The sequence below is a fragment of the Astyanax mexicanus genome, chromosome 6, assembly GCF_023375975.1.
Source record: "Astyanax mexicanus isolate ESR-SI-001 chromosome 6, AstMex3_surface, whole genome shotgun sequence".
NCBI classification, from domain to species: Eukaryota; Metazoa; Chordata; class Actinopteri; order Characiformes; family Acestrorhamphidae; genus Astyanax; species Astyanax mexicanus.
In genome coordinates this window covers 33,507,709-33,525,391 of record NC_064413.1, presented here as the reverse complement: position 1 = coordinate 33,525,391, position 17,683 = coordinate 33,507,709, and the positions used below count along the sequence as shown (strand labels likewise).

The window sequence follows — 17,683 nt, the reverse complement described above, 5'->3', positions numbered from 1 at the left end:
GAAAACAAGCATCGGCAGACTGTGAAAGAATAAATTACCACATCACAAATACTTTCATTGATGCAGATGAAAGTATGTTACGCTTTTGTCTGGCTTGGTTTGCTCTTTTCAGGCTTTGAAAAAGAATACTTACTATGGCGTTTGATTAGAGTCCTTTGATTGGCTTTGACATGGGAGCAATTGGTCACTTCCATTTATGACCTCTCATTTCTTGACACAATTGCCTTAGGAGGGCTTGTACCCACAGTAAATCATAACCATCAATTGTTGTGGGGGAATATACAACACAATAAACTGAATGGGTCTCTTTTCACATCTCATTTTCATTTAGCAATGAGCCTTTGTCTCTCTTGCAAGGGAAAAGCAGGGGCTTTTCGAGAGAGAGAGAGAGCGAGGGATGCTAAAGGTGCTCTGGCTGGCTCACTCTTGCAGCTTTCTTTTCCAAAATACGTCATATTTCAAAATGTTCTGTCACCTTGAAGCTGCTATCCACGGAGCTTTTCAACTCATCAAACTGGAGAGTGTGCCTCTTAAAAGCACTGGGAGAAACATCAATTCTCCTGTGGAAAAAGAAACAGATCAAAGAGAAGGGAGATTTGAAACCTCTTGGAAACTCTCTGGGAGTTTAGTTTTTATGTGAATACAAATCCTCTTAAACAACTTTTCTGAACTGAAATCAGTCAGGATACCAGTAGATTCGTCACATTTGCTATACCTATGGATCTCTGGGCTCCTTCTTTGCTTCATGATTTCTTTCTCAGCAGCCATTCTTTGGTACATGGCAAATCGATCATTTAGAGTCATTCCAGAGGATGGGAAATGTTGAGCTGTGAGGATGAAAGATAATATCCTTTGGTTATTGACTACACATTCATTGAAAAAAAAATACAATAAGAACATATACAATGAGAGTTCTGATGATCCCTACACTGGATATCAGTTTAAATGACTACTAAACCAGTTGTACATTTCTTAGCAAAATAATTTAAGCCATGAATATAATATAACTAAATGTAAATTAGGTCAAAAAAGCAGCAAACATTGTGTTTTTCTATAGCAAGAAATTGCCAATAACTGAATGTGGCAACCAGAACTTTAGTGCAGTGATATTAGAATGGTTTCACTGACCTTTAATATGATGCACAATCTCAACCACATGTTGAGCAAAGAGCTCTGAGGGACTCCTGCGTAAATGATTACAGGTAAGGTGCTGGAAGAGTGAGTGAAATCTCTGGTCCTTATTATCAGGATGCACAAGGTCCATAGCATTTTTCCAATCATTAGACACAACAGAAGATCTGTAAGACATAATAGACAATGTTTACTGATGAGTTTTTGCATAATTTGAGGCAAAGGCACAAAACCTAACAAGATGTATCAGACTAAACATGCTGCACATTTAAGAGGAAATTATTATTAATAGAATTGGTGTTACGCATGTTAGTCACTTAAAAATGTCTTGATTTTGCTAAATCAGTGGGGGAAAATAGGAGACAGAATCGAGTTTTTAAATAAAAGTTGTTGGAAAAAACTAAAGGCCGAGAGCAGATATAAAATGAATGCTGCTGGATGCTGCATATATACACCGACATGCCAAAAGTTGTGAGACAGCAGTATGTAAAGTGATCATGAAGTGTTACCTTCAGGGGACGGCTTGGGAATGCCCGCATCTATATAAGTTGTGAGGTGTTATCTTGTGAGTGAGACTGAACACTGTTTGGCAACAAATTATCGCTGTGAAGTCTGATAGTGGGTTCCAGATGGATGGGACATTCCATTTCTAAACTTGTGTGGGATTTTAATACTCGACAGTGGTCCACAGTGTCACATGTACCAGGAACATGTTACAGATGACATTACCACCCACACTGGACCGTGCAATGGGTGGTAATGATTGTAACTGGTGGCACCTGGCTAGAATTGTCAATGCGAACAGAGAAGCATATTCCGCAGGTCAGTGTTATAGGAAACAATACTGGTTCCTGTATCATGACATTTAGCATGTCAGTGTTTGACACTTGCTGGTTTGTAAGTTGGAGTAATCTTTTCTTGAATACAGTTCATTCTAAATTTACACTACTTTATTTCAAGTTCCAAAGTGCAATTTCATACAATGGACATTCAATCTTCTTCCACATTCTGTCAATCAAGGAATAAATGATCAATTCTGTAGTCCACTGTGATATTTTATTTATTTTGTTATGTTTTACAAAATAGTCAAGCGTTAACATGCACAGGAGACCTGGCTGACTCTACTAGATGTAGCTACTATTCAGGGCAATGTAAATCTTCATTTTATCTACACATACGTGTGCCAAAGATGGCTGCTCCATCTTTCCAGTAGTCCTTCAAAGCTCTGGTTTATGCACATCCATGGACATGAATGTTACGTATCCACACAATGCAATACCAACAAACGGTACACTCAGTACACCACAATATGATGTGGCATCAGCAGCAAACTGAACAAACACTGACAACAACCAATGTTGCTGTCTGTTTATGCCATCTCCTCAAACTCATTAAATGGTATTCTCGTGTTGGCTACTGACGCTTTGGACCTGCTTTAACCCTCCATATACACCAAAGGTTTGCAGATCATTTTATGAACAATGCTGCTTGTGCTGACGCTGTATATGCACACAAATGTGTAGTTAAATCAAGTGTAAGACTACCCATGCGCTCTTTATGAACGAGTAGTGGAATAAGAACATATTTACCTTGCCAGGTCATTGCTAAGGGACTCCATTCTCAGATTAAACTCCATCCCTCTTTTCGCAGAAGGCCTGGGAGGAGACGTGTCACTCACTGTCATGAATATCTCTTGCTCCTGGTTTTCAGAGCTCCTTCTAGAAAGAGCTGCGTATGTGGGAGAGGGACACAGGGTAGTTTTCTCCTTTTGCCTTAACTTTGGGGATTTCTCAGATGAGAAGTCCCCAGACTTGTGTCCAAGCTTCTCCCTTTTAGACAAAGCAGCCAGTATACTGGCAGCTCTCTCCTGCTTCCGGCTGAGCAGAAAGGCCTCAAGCTCCTCATCCCAAGCTATGTCTTCCAATCTACTGATGTGTTCTTCAAACAGTTCACGAGCAGACAGGGCTGCTTTGCTTTTGCGTTTGGAAGTGGCATTCCCCACATCCCTCATCTGCAAATAGGCCTCTGTCTGATCATCCTCTTCTTCCTCTCTGTCTTCACAGAAGAACTGGGGCCTGTTTAAGAAACTACTGGGTGGCTTGTCAGCCTTAACCGCATCAACTGGTTTGTGTTTCTCACGCTTCCTCTCGTCATTTTGGTCTGCAGGTTTAGATACCCCAGGGTCAGGAGGCCGATCAAAGACGCCCTCAGGCTTGCTGTTCTTTTTTTCACTTAGTGTCTCCCCATTGGTTGCAACTTTTTGTATGCCAAACTCAGCTGCAGCAGCCTGCTTTTTACTCTTCTGCTCCTCCAAGAATCTAATCAGTGAAAGAGAGACACAGTGGCAGTTAATTATGCTTGTACAATCTTAAAAATTCTTCTTAATCGTAAAACATGATAATTCCATAAAGAAAACCAACCAGAAAATCTGTTACTGCGCTAGACTGAAATTGCTGCCTAATTATTTTGTGAAACTTGGGCTATGTTCAGACTGCCAAATTGGATTTTTTGACTTATCTAAATTTTGGATTTTTGATAGTCTGGACAGCCAGATACCATATAAAATTGGTTCCAAACTGCATTTGGAGGTCTGGACATTTTGGACACTTAAATCTGTTTTCAATGTGTCATTTACAACATCACTCACAACAACATAATTAAATCCAAAGTAAAAGAGGTGTGGACATCCAGTGCAGACAGTCCCAATCAAATTGATTTGAGAAACGAATCAAGCTATCTCGGTCAAGCGAATGTAAGTTTATAACACTTAATTTTCAACAATTTGGCAAAATATAGCCATTAGTAAATGTTGATTCTAGCGATTGATGTGCTTTTTTGAGAGTTCCACTCATCAAATTGCCACTTTGCTGTGCTATAATAAGAGAGCGTGCCCTAAACACATGTCTCAACATGTCCGTTCTCCTAAATCTAGATCCAGCATTGGCCACTTTAGACTCACAGGAAACCCACAAAGTCCCTGCAATGTTATTCCCATTCAAACTCTTACTGAAATACCAGACTAACAAACAAAACAGTTCTGCAGATGGATGCCACTGGCAGGAGTCTGGCAGGATAGGTTCTTAAGTCTGCTGTATTTAATCTTCCTCAACGCACAATGAAATCAAAATAAAAAATATTTTTATCTTATTAGTTACAAAGTAACATGAAGTTGTGATACTCTTATCATGGACATGCATCTCTTGCCAATACTGGGCTTTCAAATATCTATTTGAAATGTTTCTTTCTGTGTCCAACATATATCTTTAATAGGTAGTTCTCCTTCTTCCAGCTACCATGCTACCACCACCATGCACAACAATTAGTAAAGTGTTGTTCTTGTGTAGAATGCCTATGCTTGACACCTCAAACAAACCTCAAAAAGTAATGAATTGCTGGTAAAGAAACTTGTACATTGCTCAAGGTAGACGGAATATTAAAGACGTAGGATTACACATTAAATGTGTATGTTGTACAATTATTGTACTTCAGAAAAAGAACTTCTTGAAATCTCAAATCAGGGAGGTACCCCGGACTTGGACTTACACAAAATATATAGTCACAAATATAGGCACACACATATAGTCACAAATATATAGTCACATTAACACAGCTCAACATGACTTTTGCAATCATTTAGTCCCCTGTGGGCAGAGCTAAAATCACTATTACTAAAATGTACAGCGGGCATTGTTTTTTACTTTTATCAAACATGGATATATTTAGAGTGATCAGAGTCGAAATGAGCCATAATGCTCCATACTGAACACATACTGTCCAGGAGGGGAAAAACACTGCCCGCCCAGACTAAAAACTGATTGGCTGACGCACAGACTCTTTGTAGAGAACGTGCAATTGTGTGAAATTTGTGGCTCATTCTAGATTCCGGGTGATTTTAGTTATTTATATGCAGTAGACTCCAGCAACTTCTGGGAGACCTGGGAAGTCTGCTATATGGTGTATGTCATAACTTCATGCCAATATCAAATTCTCAGAAACAAATAAATAATCTTTTTTTAAACCATATCCACAAGAAGTTGTTATAAAATTAAATTGAAACATTGCAAAACAGATAAACATATCAAATAAGGACTTTATACTAGTTAACACAATCAAACTACAATACAGCATATCACAATTTGATATGACAATATCTTACTTTTTAAATGCCAATGAAATGGCAACTGTATCCTCATCTGGTTGGTCAGCATTTGAAAAAATCCCAAAGTTTGTAAAAACTGTAGTTGGGCTTTTCTTTGACAAACTGGCAGTAGAAGGTGCAGAGGCCACAGTCTTCCAGCAGGTGGAACCATTGGTTGCTGCACCTGAACTCACAGGCATAGAGCCTGTTTCACTGCTGGCCAGATCCCCTTGGTCAGTAGCAACGTCAGAGTTCACATGTGGGTTAGCCCTCTTCGGGCTGCCGCCATGCTCATTAGGGACTGTCCATGTGTCAGAGGCTGCGTTTATATTTGCACCCTCCTCTGCCTGTGGGGTACACCCTGCCTGCTCAGCCAGTGTTGTGTCTGCTCCTCCATTTTTCAGGATTTCATTGGGTGCAGGCTCACACTCCCTTGTTACCTTGCAAATGAGCTTAGCAGACCCAGATCTTTGTCTGGAAGAGCTGGAGGAAGAGGAGTGGTGTGAATGTGGTGAAGAAGACCTGTCAGAGCGGTGGGAATGGCTTCGGCACTGAACAGGGCTGTCTGTACTCTTCTTGGGTGAACATGAGCGAGAGCGCCCCCTTTTGGGGTTGCGGTTATACTGTTGCTGCTGCTTTTGTTGCTGCTTTTGTTGTGGATGCTGGCGGAAATTTTGCCAGTTTGACCTGTTGTTGTATCCTCCTCCTCCTCCTCCTCCACCTCCCCCACCTCCTCGCTGAAAGCGACCCCTGAAGAAGCCTCTCCCTCGGCCCCGGAAATAATAAGGCCTCCGGAAGCCTCTGTGGTAGCCACGGAACTCACGGTTGTTCTGAAAGTCCCGAGGATGCTTCCGTTCACGGCTATAAGCTGGAGAATGGGATCTTGAGCGAGAGCGAGACCTAGAGCTTGGAAAGAAGAAAAAGAAAAGCCTGAGTTATCATAGAAAACACGTGACCTTCTACAGAATTAAAACAGTGCCATGTAATTCTAAAAACAGCATGGTTACTTCTTATGAAATAAAATTCTTAAGACATTTACATTATTAAAAATATTCAGTAGAATGTATTTTACTCTTACATGTAGGCCTGTCTTGATATTTACGCTATTGACTTATTGGACATAACCTTAAGAATTTCTTAAATATTTTAGTTAGTCACACTTCTTTTTTTCTCATTTTCATTCATTTCATTCATGTAATATTAATGAAAAACAAGTATCTCCTTTATACTGTGTCACGATTTCTTAATGAATGAACCAATAGAAATTCTACAACATCTTACAGAAGCTCTGTGCCATTAAAATAGCAATTCAACAAAGTGAGATCCCACCTGCATTTTGCACGCTTCCCTTTTACTTTGTCAGACTTCTTGATCAATGGACCAATAGAAATTCTCCAAAGTGTTCTATAATAAACTCTGTTTACATTGTAAATTTGCTGTTTTCGAGATACACCTTTTTCATTGGATATCAACAATATAAGCCAGTATGTCAATTTGTTTATAATCTTTTGTTTTTGTATTTTTCAGTTTGATTTATTCAGGATGTTTTTGTCATAACTTTTGTTATATTTACAATGTCTGAATAGTCTTAATAACTAAATGATGTTTGTTTATTGAAAGGGTGTAGTTATTATTATGCTCTGTATTTTCATTATATCAGTGACATAAAATGGTCCTATAATGACATAATAACAAAAAATTCTGGCACAGTATATGGTCCACAAAAATGGTTATTGTAACAGGCCTACTTACATATTAATTAAATTAGTCTGTTGGGTTCAGACTTGTAGTTGCAATGTTTTAATAAACCACAAGGTGGCCATAGAGTCCTATTTAATTCAAAATTCACAAAACCACAGTCACCCTTTTCTCTGCTGCAGTGTTTCTGCTTTAATATTATTTGCCCATGTCAAAGCTTTTAGGTAACAAACCACACTAATTTTGGACACCTTGGATTCTCCTAATTACAGTTAACTCAACCGAGCAGTGAAAAATTCCAGGCAGTGCTGTGGGAACCAAATGTCCCAAACTGAGAACATGCTTGTCCATATGCAGAATGTATCACACTGATTGAAATCACAGGGACAATAGAAGGAGGTTTAAAGTCTAGCATATTCGTTCCGTTCATTTTTCCCCACCAGAAACGCAGCAAAATGTGACAAATCAGAAGGAGCACTTTTTACTTAAAGTTAACACAATAAAACAAGTATAATTTTTTTACCTTGCTATTTCCAATTAGTCTGTACACTTGAGAAAACTGCAGATTATTTTGCAACAATTAATTGAAACTGAAACTATAAATCATATATCAGAACAAATACAGCTGAACCAATGCAGAATACAAACGATCAACATGCACAACAAAAAAAATCACCTCAACTGCTCCGTATTTACTTACTCAGTCCGATTTTTCATTGGAATAAAGAGTTAAAGAATAGTGCACAGCATTGCACTCTCACTCTCGCTAAGAAAGAGGGAGCCTCTGCAGCTCTTGTGCAGACTGTGGGTGGAAAGAGCCAGTCACATGGCTCATATGGGAAAGATTTCCACTCAGACTGGGAAGCAAAGAGGAGGTTCTTTGACTGCCAATTATACCGCACTATCACTGTTCAGAAAACTTGGCTAAAGGTAACAAGAAAGTGGCTTATTTTAAAATAGAGTGGTAACTTTTGGTACACTACTTGAGAGAATTTAACAGACCTATAATTTGTAAATCTAGGTACCAGGGAGTTTTAACATTCCACAAGTTTCATAGACTAAGTGGCCAAGACATTTTGGCTTCACAGGACCACATAAGACCACAAAGATTTGTTGATGTGTGAAGCAAGGTCAATTTAGTTCACATGCTAGGAGCTATGGATAATCCCTATTAAATAAAAAACAATTAGGACATTCCAACATTTGGGCTTTTTATGATGAGCAGATTCAAATAAAGGAAACTAGATTAAAATTGCAAGTAAGAAAGTTTTGCATAAAGCATTGAATTATGATTTACAGGACCACACACGTCTGTTAAAAGACACTGCCAAAAGAAGAAAGTGCCAAGGATTCTGTAGCATCTACAAAGGCAACAGTGTCATCACCTCGTCACTGGCCACTTCAGTACACGCTTTGGATAAAGTGCAGCAGATCCATTTACATTTACAGGCTACTGAAGGACCTCTACCATTGTGTGCCTGTGTTAATCTCGCTTGAAGCAAAAAGCATGCAAGTACACTTTTGTAAAGAAAAAAAAAACGTATTTTCATAAACCCTTAACCATAAGTTCCAGACTTAATGCCATGCTGAAGGAACTGTTATAGAATGCTATAAATCATACTGACTAAGCTAAACTCTTAAGCCAAACCTGACATTTTCCACAGTAGTCTCAGCAAAGGGAGTGCCCAGCTGAAGGATGGTAATAAATGGAGGAGCTTAAACTTGTGAAAGAATGGACTGATGATTAGCTATCCTACAACTGCATATCAACTTCACCATTACATGAGTCATTTAAAGGAAACTGAACACCAGGTTTGCATGTGGTGGAAAGCTGAATATCCTCTAAATGCTCTGGACCAAGACATGTAAAATTTAAACCAGTGTAAGAGTTTGAGAGGTTGTCATTTAGGCCATTACACTCTCCTTACACTGTAATTACTTTACTGACTACTTTACTAGTGATATTTGAGTTAACTCAAGTTATCTTTATTCAGTTCTGCATCCCAGTGCGGCTAATACATTTTAAGCTGAACAACTTATGATAATATATAATATAGTTCATGAGCTGTATCTTAAATAATTTGTAATATTTGTAATCTGTAAATGTTCCTTACAGTTTGTTAACTATTTATTCCAGGCAGCAATGAATGACTCCCCTTTTCATATGAATACTTTCTATTCTTAGTGCCTTACCACGTTGGGCTGCGGTTTTGATGGGGTTTGAACTTGACAAGCAAAATTGACTTAAGAGAACTGAAACTACGTTAACTGACTTAACTCTTATAGCACTAGTAATCAGTAAATCAGGCAAGCTGGACAGTGTAGTGTAATTTCACATCTCTAGATTGGCTAAGTGTGAGGAGCTCATAAAATAAATATAAATTAATGAATCAACTTTTAGCTACAATTTCAGCACATTTAGCTACAGCACATTTACTAAAATTTTGAGCGGACTCAGCACCAGTATGTACTGCTACCCAAACTGAGATGTAGAACTAAACAAATGTGAGACAAAATATTTTAGGCTAAAATAAATCGAGTTACCTCAAAGCGACTCTGTAATTAGTTATCATTTTAAGTGGATCTTTCTTGCAGGAAGGCCTGAGAGTGCAGAAATAAAGACTACTTGTTTTTTGCTCTCTGCACAAACAGCAAGAAAGAACAAGAATTATGAATTTTCAATCATTTTCAAACAACATTTCTACTTTTGATGATTGGCACAGAATTTATACATGAAAATCTGTTAAGCGAGAGAGAGCTCAGTTTGCAAAGGAATATTTACACTTCTCATTTTAGGCATACTGGCACACAGATGCTAATAAGGGAAAAATCTAATAATTTGCTTAACACACGTCAGCGCAACTGAAGACTGAAACCTGAACCTGAAACTGTAAAAACGCATCATCTCCTTTTTCATCTTTCAGATTAAAAACTGAAATTATTAATCATCTGTGTGAGCACCTGCACACAATGAGTTCTGCTAAAACTATGCAGGCAACAGTCCATATGCAGAGGCTGTAAGGTGTGTGTATGAGCAGGAAGTTACCCGTAGCGGTGCTTCCTGGAGCGGGAGCGGGAGCTGCTTCGAGATCTGGAGCGGGACTCTGAGTGTGACCTGGATCTGGAGGCTGAGCGTGAGTGTGTTCTGGAGGAAGATCTCTGTGTTTTAGACATCACTGGAGAGCTCTCACACAGCGCCCTGCTGGAGTAAACAGCAGCAATCAGTCCAAGCCATTAGCCAATACAGAACACATGCTCAGGGTTTTCTTCATTTACATACTAAACTGGGGTTGGGGGGCTCTGACAACACAAGCTTTAAACAGCAAAAGCGAACTGGCCACACTTTAGGATGTAGTCTGAGAAGATTGTTTAAAAGATATGTAGCTGAAACTGAGAGGAATTAGTTTCCATGTGTGTGAATAACTGACAGAGGGGGATTCTTTCATATTCAAGTGTTCAATTGCTCCTAAACGGTTGTATCTGTTAGCTCAATGCACTCTGAGCATTCTTTAAAGAACTATATACAATAGGATTTCCAACAAAGAGGAAAATATACAAGCAGGCTTTAGATTTTCAAAGGTAAACAGGGTGTCAAAGCCTAAATGCTCTTCTAGATTACACTAATACATCACAGAATACATGTTAGGCACGTCAGTCAATCTAAACATCTCTTTAATGCTAACTATTTATTTTTTATGCATTGATGCAGATGTGATTTTTTGCACTACAGTTTTTAATTAGGCTGAACAGGAATTCTGAACAAACACATTTGTGGATGGAGCATCGAAAGTTTAGTCGATGCAAATGCAAAGAATGATTTAAAGGCATAAAGGTCTGTGATTTCTTAACCCCACAGCACACAGGCCCCATCAATTCTAACCCTTTACTGTCAGTTAAAAGAATGTTAATGTTAAATAAAAAAATGACCCAAAGACAATCTGTGGTGTCAGGTATAAGTATGTACAAAATCCATGTTTTCACTTTCTCTGATTCTAATTTAAGGGGCTTTTCTCTGCTGTGAAATATAGGGATAATTTTTAATTCCTCAGACAATCACAAAAGATATTCATTAATAAACCTTGTGATGTAATCAATGTTTAAAGAATATTTAGAAAAAATGACTGATTAACCAAAAACCTGGAGTATATATTAACAGGAAGAGGAACGGGAAGTTTTCCAGCAATCACTCACAGTTATAAGGCATCAGCACCATGATGTCTGGATTTGTTAAATTTTGTGGGATCAATGATTGTTCTTTGAAGTAAACTTCAACAGTACATACACGTGTGTGATACATTATGACATTTACATTAATTCAATCCTAAATAGCCTGAAAAGAACATGGTGCTGCCAGTTAGTTGGCCAATTTTATAATTACAATTCAAACAAATGTTTGTTTGTACAGTAAAAACAACACTTACTTCTTAATTCACTAAACATGTGAAGTTAATAATCCTAAGAAAAATATACCGTGCAAACACACTTCGCATCACGTGACGAGCTCACTGACAAGAGCTCGCCAACATATCAAAGAGAACACTACAGGTTTGGCAGAACAAACGCACAGTGAACCACACTGCTGTGTGGCGGCACCAACGCTTTGTTGGCTCTTCAGTTTTATCATGCATGTATTTCCAGAGGTGCTGAAAGGCAACTCTGGTGCTGTTGACTATCACCAGTATCCACCACACCACTAATACTCTCTGTAGTTTTATATGTGCTGAAGTATGGCTTAGTGAGAGAGGCCCAAGCACTCTTCACTCCTATAAATAAAGGTGCTACAATTGGTTCTTTGAGTAATGCCAGCATCACCACTTTTGGTTTCCAAAAGAATCATTATTGAAATAGTGCGAATGTAAGTATTTTTTTTTTATTCGTTAAAATCATAACAGATTTTGTTCAATGGTAAAATCCTTAATAAAGTGATATTTTAACACTGTCTTAGTTAATAAAACTCAGCACATTATTTAATATACTATTTTGCTGTTTGACAGCCCTAGTTTATGAATTTGCTTAAATCCACAATTTTAAAAACAGAGTATGTTACTTTGTGCATGTCAGAGCAACATGAAATGATTGCATAAAATAAAAATATTCTTTTCACAACCAATAAAATGGTTTTACTTATGTACAGATCTTTCAATTAAACATGACCATAATCCAATTTTAAAAACACTACATGATCAAAACTAAATAATCAAAAAAACAACTGAAAACTCTTCTGGAATGTACAACGGGCAGAATAAATGAAGCCAAAAATAAAGCAATATGCACTTGTCAAATACTGAGAAGGAAGTGTTATAAAAGAATAAATGGGGCCATAGAGATAGACCCAAAAATATTTGGACAGTGACACAATCTTCATGATGTGGGCTCTGCATGCCACCACACTGGATTTGAAATTAATCAAATGAGATGCACCTGAAAGGTAGATACTGTCCGGTTTAAAATCAAGGGTTGAACAAAAATATCTTATTAAGAGTTTATGAATTTTAGCAATGTCTGCCTGAGGTCTGGAATCCATGGGCATCACTAAACAATGAGTTTCATCCTTTATGATGCCTTGACAGGCCTTTACTGCAGCTGTCTTCAGTTGTTGCTGGCTTCTTTAGTTTTGTCTTAAGCAAGTAAAAGGCTCCTCAATCGGGTCAAGATCTGGTGATTGATCCCGCCAATGCACAATATGCCACCACCGTGTTTTACAGAGGATACGATGAGCTGTGTGTTGAGTGTTCTTTTCCTTATCATTCTGGTACATATTAATCTTCACCTATCCAAAGAACACTGTTCCAGAGTTGAGCTGACTTCTTTAGATGTTTTGGTAAAGTCTAATCTGGCCTATAAATATTCTATAACCAGGCAATTACAACAACTAGTCAAACTACCAGTCTCTAATTGATTCAATATTCAACAATAAATGTCTGTAATTTCTGATACTAGCCATTAACTTGCTCCTCATGCAGATCTTTTTGCCACCTAGTTAGTGAATATGAATCTCTAGACCAAGTACAGAAATCCAGCAGAGCATCTTTGTTTAACACATGGTTGCTGAAGTGCATCACTCCTATTTTGGTGCACAGTGAAACAGATCCTGCCCATTTCCAGCTTTCTTCATTTTGGGTAGCTGTTGCTTTTGGCTTACACTTTGTAATTTCCTCCAGACTCAAGACAGGGAGGCTTTTTTGCTTACTGTGCAAACCTTCTGAACTGGGCTTAAATTTGCTTCTCTCCAATGTGGACAAGAACTCTATGGGCTTAAATTTTAATTTGCAGTCATTAGAAATATATCAGAACTAATCCACTGACTTTGCAGTGAGGCGAGTCTTATTTAGGATTCAAACTGTCAACTGACTATTTTAAGTTGTAAAGAATACATCTGACAGTTATTTAATTATCAGTATCTTTCTGTGTTGTCAGTGTAAATGTCATTGGAATTATAAGCTAAATGTGTGTAAATGGAATATAGGGATGTACAATATGGACAAAAAAATGTGAGGTGCAATATCCTGATATCGACATGGAACGCGATTAAGATCCTAAATTAGTTAAAGCTCCTTGCTAATTTTTCCTTGGATAAGATGTCTATTTCTAGATAATTCAGTTTGAATTTGTTGTTATTCATAAGGTTATCACACTTCTCTTAATGTGTTTATTGTGAAAATTCTAATTCTGATAACGATAAAAATGCGATTTACTTTACAGCCCTATAGAGTCACATAAAGATTGGCCTCGGTCAGCTTTATTGCAGGAAAGAAATAGCGAGATCCTTTTTATAAAGGAGCCGACAGTAGATTAGTAAAGAGCAGCTGTCTCCAGCATGTTCAGTATGCTCCATGGCCTAATCACCAGGATTTGACATCTAAAAAAGACTGTGTCAAACACCCCAGTAATCATATCCATGTGCTGTCATTACCCAGACAAACACACACAGCCTCCCTCCAACCCTCTTTCACCTCTTTCACCCGTCCTCTGTCCCCCATTTCTTTCTCTGAAACACACACACTCACACACACTCAAACACACACCTCCCAAAAAGGCAATGGTGACTCAAGCCTCATCACCTGTTCCATTGAGGGGGTGAAAGTTGATGCAAACAATGGTGGAGTCACCCGATATGGCAGCACTAAGCACCTACCACTCAATCAACTCCTCTGTCATTAGGGCCAGGGATGCCACACAAGCAGCCGCAATCACATTTGCTCTCTATAAGAAACAAATGGCATAACAGCAGCCCTGATTAAAGGCCATTTTCACAAATCCTTCATCCTAAAGTGGATCAGATATAGCCAAACCTTTTTTGGACTTTTTTTGATACAACTGCACTGAAAAGACAAATTACCTGAATATGACTGAACCTCCTAAGGATCTGAATAAGCTGAGTGATTTCCAAAGTCAAGCTTGTGCACAACTTTGTAAGTAAAAGTGTAAAGACTTATTTGCCAGTTAAAGAACTAAGGAAGTCACATATTTCTTGATTTATCTTGCATAGAAACTCTATGGAAACTATCATCACTTGTCTGCCAGCATTAGTCCATCAGACCTTCTTTAAGAACCTGGTGTTCCTTTGAATTTCACAAATTTCTTGACTCATCTCACTCTTGCTAGCTAGTCGCTATTCGTGTTTCCAAACTATTTTAAAAACCCTGATGTTCTTCTTTTTAAATTAACACATTTTTAAATGTACCTTACACATAGCCTCTTAAAATAATCGTCCACCTTAACTAATCAGCATTAGTTATTCAAATCATTTGTGTTCCTCTCAAAACTCACATAAAAGCTCTACAAAAATCATCCTTATTAGCCAGACAGCAATACATTTTCAGACATATTTTAACATCATTTGTGTATCTTTCAAAACTCCAAGTTTTTTTTTATTTAACTCATAAATATGTTTAATAGAGGCCATTCTCCCTAACCAGCCCCTAGTATTTTTAGATTTTTTTTTACAAATCGCCCAGGTATCTTGATTTTGCTTAACTTACATAGAAACTTTATGGAGATAATTTTCTCTAGTCAGCCAACATTTGTTAGACTTACTTTCAAATCCCTGTTTTTACTCTCAAACGTCCCACATTTCTTGATTTAATTCTGAAAGATCATTCTCATTGACATAAGTTTATCAGGCTGTTTAACTACATGCTGTTTTTCTCAAATGTTACAAATTTCTTAATATAACTTGCAAGAACATTCTATGGAGACTAGTCACACTAGTTAGCCAATAGTATTTCGTCTGTATTTTTTCATCTGTATTTTTGTACATTTATTGGTCCTGGGGGAATGTGATGTACTTTATCTCTAAAAGGGCTTTATGGCTTCATAGCCGGCTTCTACCAAGACCTTTCTGAAAGAACAGGGTCTAATTACAGCTCAAAAGAGAAACACATCCAACAGACTCACTGATATTTACAATGACACTAAGCAGATACAAACTGTCTGAAGATAAGATCATTGACTTCTGTCATTTTATCTACATAATATCTACACAGAGTTCATGACTCTTTAATGCTAGTAATCTTTGTGTTATCACAGCTCATTTTTAGAACACTGCTTTAAGCTAAAGTGCAAGTTCCCTCTTCTCTTTCACATCTAAACAGGTGTGTTTTACCCATCTAAAATGAGCAGAATTTTATAGAAACAGTGCTAAGAGAGTGCTGTTTTTGGGCAGCCCTTCCGATAAACAAATAACGTGTACTAATAGAGATGTGCAAATGCACACATCCACAGTTTGTGCAGTCCCTGTAAAAAAGTACTGACAATCGAATAGATAAAAATGAACTTATTTACACCATGATATCTAATCCCAGGAGTGGGCTATAGTGGTAATGAGTTGGAAGATGCTATTGCATATTTGATTGCTGATTCCAATTAAATCCTCAGAGCAATGCTACCAAATCTTGTAGAAAGCCTTCACTAGACAGTAGAAACAGATACCCCATTAAAAGCAGGAAATAAACATTTTTAATAATATTACTTTCAGAAGAAATTACCAGGTGTCCCAATACTTTTGTCCATGCAGAGTACCTTCTCCCAGAATAGTTATCCTGTGTATCATTCAGTGTGGCAAACTTGACTGATAATATAATAATGGAATTCACAGCATAATTAGTGTTTCCTTCTCATAATATTAACACTTATTTTATGTGAACGTAAATACAAGCAGCAGACCCTTTCTAACATGCACACACCCCTAGACCTAGACAGAATGCTCTGTACACAGAGGTAAAGATGATACCTTGTTGTACACAGTAAGAACATCAGCAGTGGCCACATGATATTTCTGACTGCCCGTCTTGGTTTATTAAGTTTATTTATGAGGATACAGAGCTAGTAAAATAAGCTACTATCAAATGGTCCCACAGAGTTCTAGCCAAACTGCACTTGGTGCTCAGCATGTCTGTCTCTCTTCCGTCTTTAGTGCTGAGTACTGACCAGAAACTTTACTCCCTAAACTGTGCTGGTTGATGGAAGGCAATTGATATACAAAGTAGATAAACCAACTCCGAATTGTACCATTGATAAACTTTGCTGACATTAATTAGATGTGCTGATTATACTTTTTAATTTACCAGTTAAGGCTGCACAATATGTATTTTTTTTATCATTGCTATTACAGTGTGCACATGTCCAAGATGTGAACTGCCAATATTCTATTTGTTGTGCCAACCAGTGTTGACTAGAGAAGGATGGGTCTTGAGTTTTGTATCCTCCCAAGGTTTTTTCCTTGAGTTCATTATTCCCCAAGTCATGTCAGGATACAGGTTGGATCAATGCCTTCTGGTAAAATCGAATGACAATCCCTTACGTTTTTTATATCCCATTGTATATTGCAGATAAAATGCATTGCAAACATATTTAACAGTATCATAATTATACAAAACATTAGGTTTATTCATAATCCTGGATTGATCGCATAACGACTTGTGCCTAAATAAAACTATTAATGCAGTAAATTTGAGTTTTCTTTAAGCAGCCTGCCTTTACAAAAACAATATCCACATACTGTCCCTACATCTACTGAACATTCAGCATCCAGAAGACATCCAGCATCAACAAGCTTTGTGTAAATAGAGCTCACTGTCAATGACGCATTATGCACAAAATAAAATACCAACTGTCAGACACTATCAGTTAATTAAAGCCGTTACTGATCTCTGTGGAATGACAATGGATGGCATGGCTTAGACCTTTCATGGTATTTATGTTATCAACATATACAATATATAATTTTTGCTGACCATGATATTAGCCATTCTGTTTTTCTTAGCAAAGATAGCTCACTAATGAGCTTGAAAGTGGTTTAATGTTATTTATATTATATTTATTTTCATTATATTAGAGATATGAAGTTACAATAATATAAAATCGCAATATGGTATCACAATTATTTCTGAGACAATATTGTCCAAATAGACACTGACAGGAATAATTTTGATCATGCTACCCTAAACTGAGTGTTATGAATGAGATAAAGTAGTAAAAGTAACCCTGATAGAAAATATTTTTTCACTGATACTATATTATAACTTTTGATTTATTTCTACATATCGATTTTATGTTGATTCAACACTGATTTAACATTATTGTTTTATTTGTACGGTTTGTATTAAACTTAACTTACATTAAATATACATATTTCTGTCTGTCTTTATTTGTGTAACCTGTACTGTAGTCCTGCATTGTAGAAAGGGAGATTTTAATAATAAGTATTATAAGTTA

At 37.4% G+C, this 17,683-nt stretch overlaps 1 protein-coding gene across 5 annotated transcripts in view; it reads right to left on the bottom strand.

The window, feature by feature from the left end:
* Positions 1 to 17,683, bottom strand: part of thrap3a (thyroid hormone receptor associated protein 3a) — a 73,604-nt gene that overhangs the window by 3,467 nt on the left and 52,454 nt on the right. For 3 of the 5 annotated variants that reach the window (XM_022673746.2, XM_022673745.2, XM_015605879.3), the window contains exons 2-7: positions 10,014 to 10,169; positions 5,288 to 6,175; positions 2,721 to 3,449; positions 1,129 to 1,298; positions 716 to 827; positions 476 to 560 (exon numbers count right to left, since the gene is read on the bottom strand). In XM_022673746.2, coding sequence (XP_022529467.2) covers positions 476 to 560; positions 716 to 827; positions 1,129 to 1,298; positions 2,721 to 3,449; positions 5,288 to 6,175; positions 10,014 to 10,169 — 2,140 coding nt within the window. Of the gene's footprint in view, positions 1 to 475; positions 561 to 715; positions 828 to 1,128; positions 1,299 to 2,720; positions 3,450 to 5,287; positions 6,176 to 7,667; positions 7,790 to 10,013; positions 10,170 to 17,683 lie in introns of those variants that run through there. The other 2 variants (XM_015605880.3, XM_015605882.3) reach the window with 2 other exon arrangements.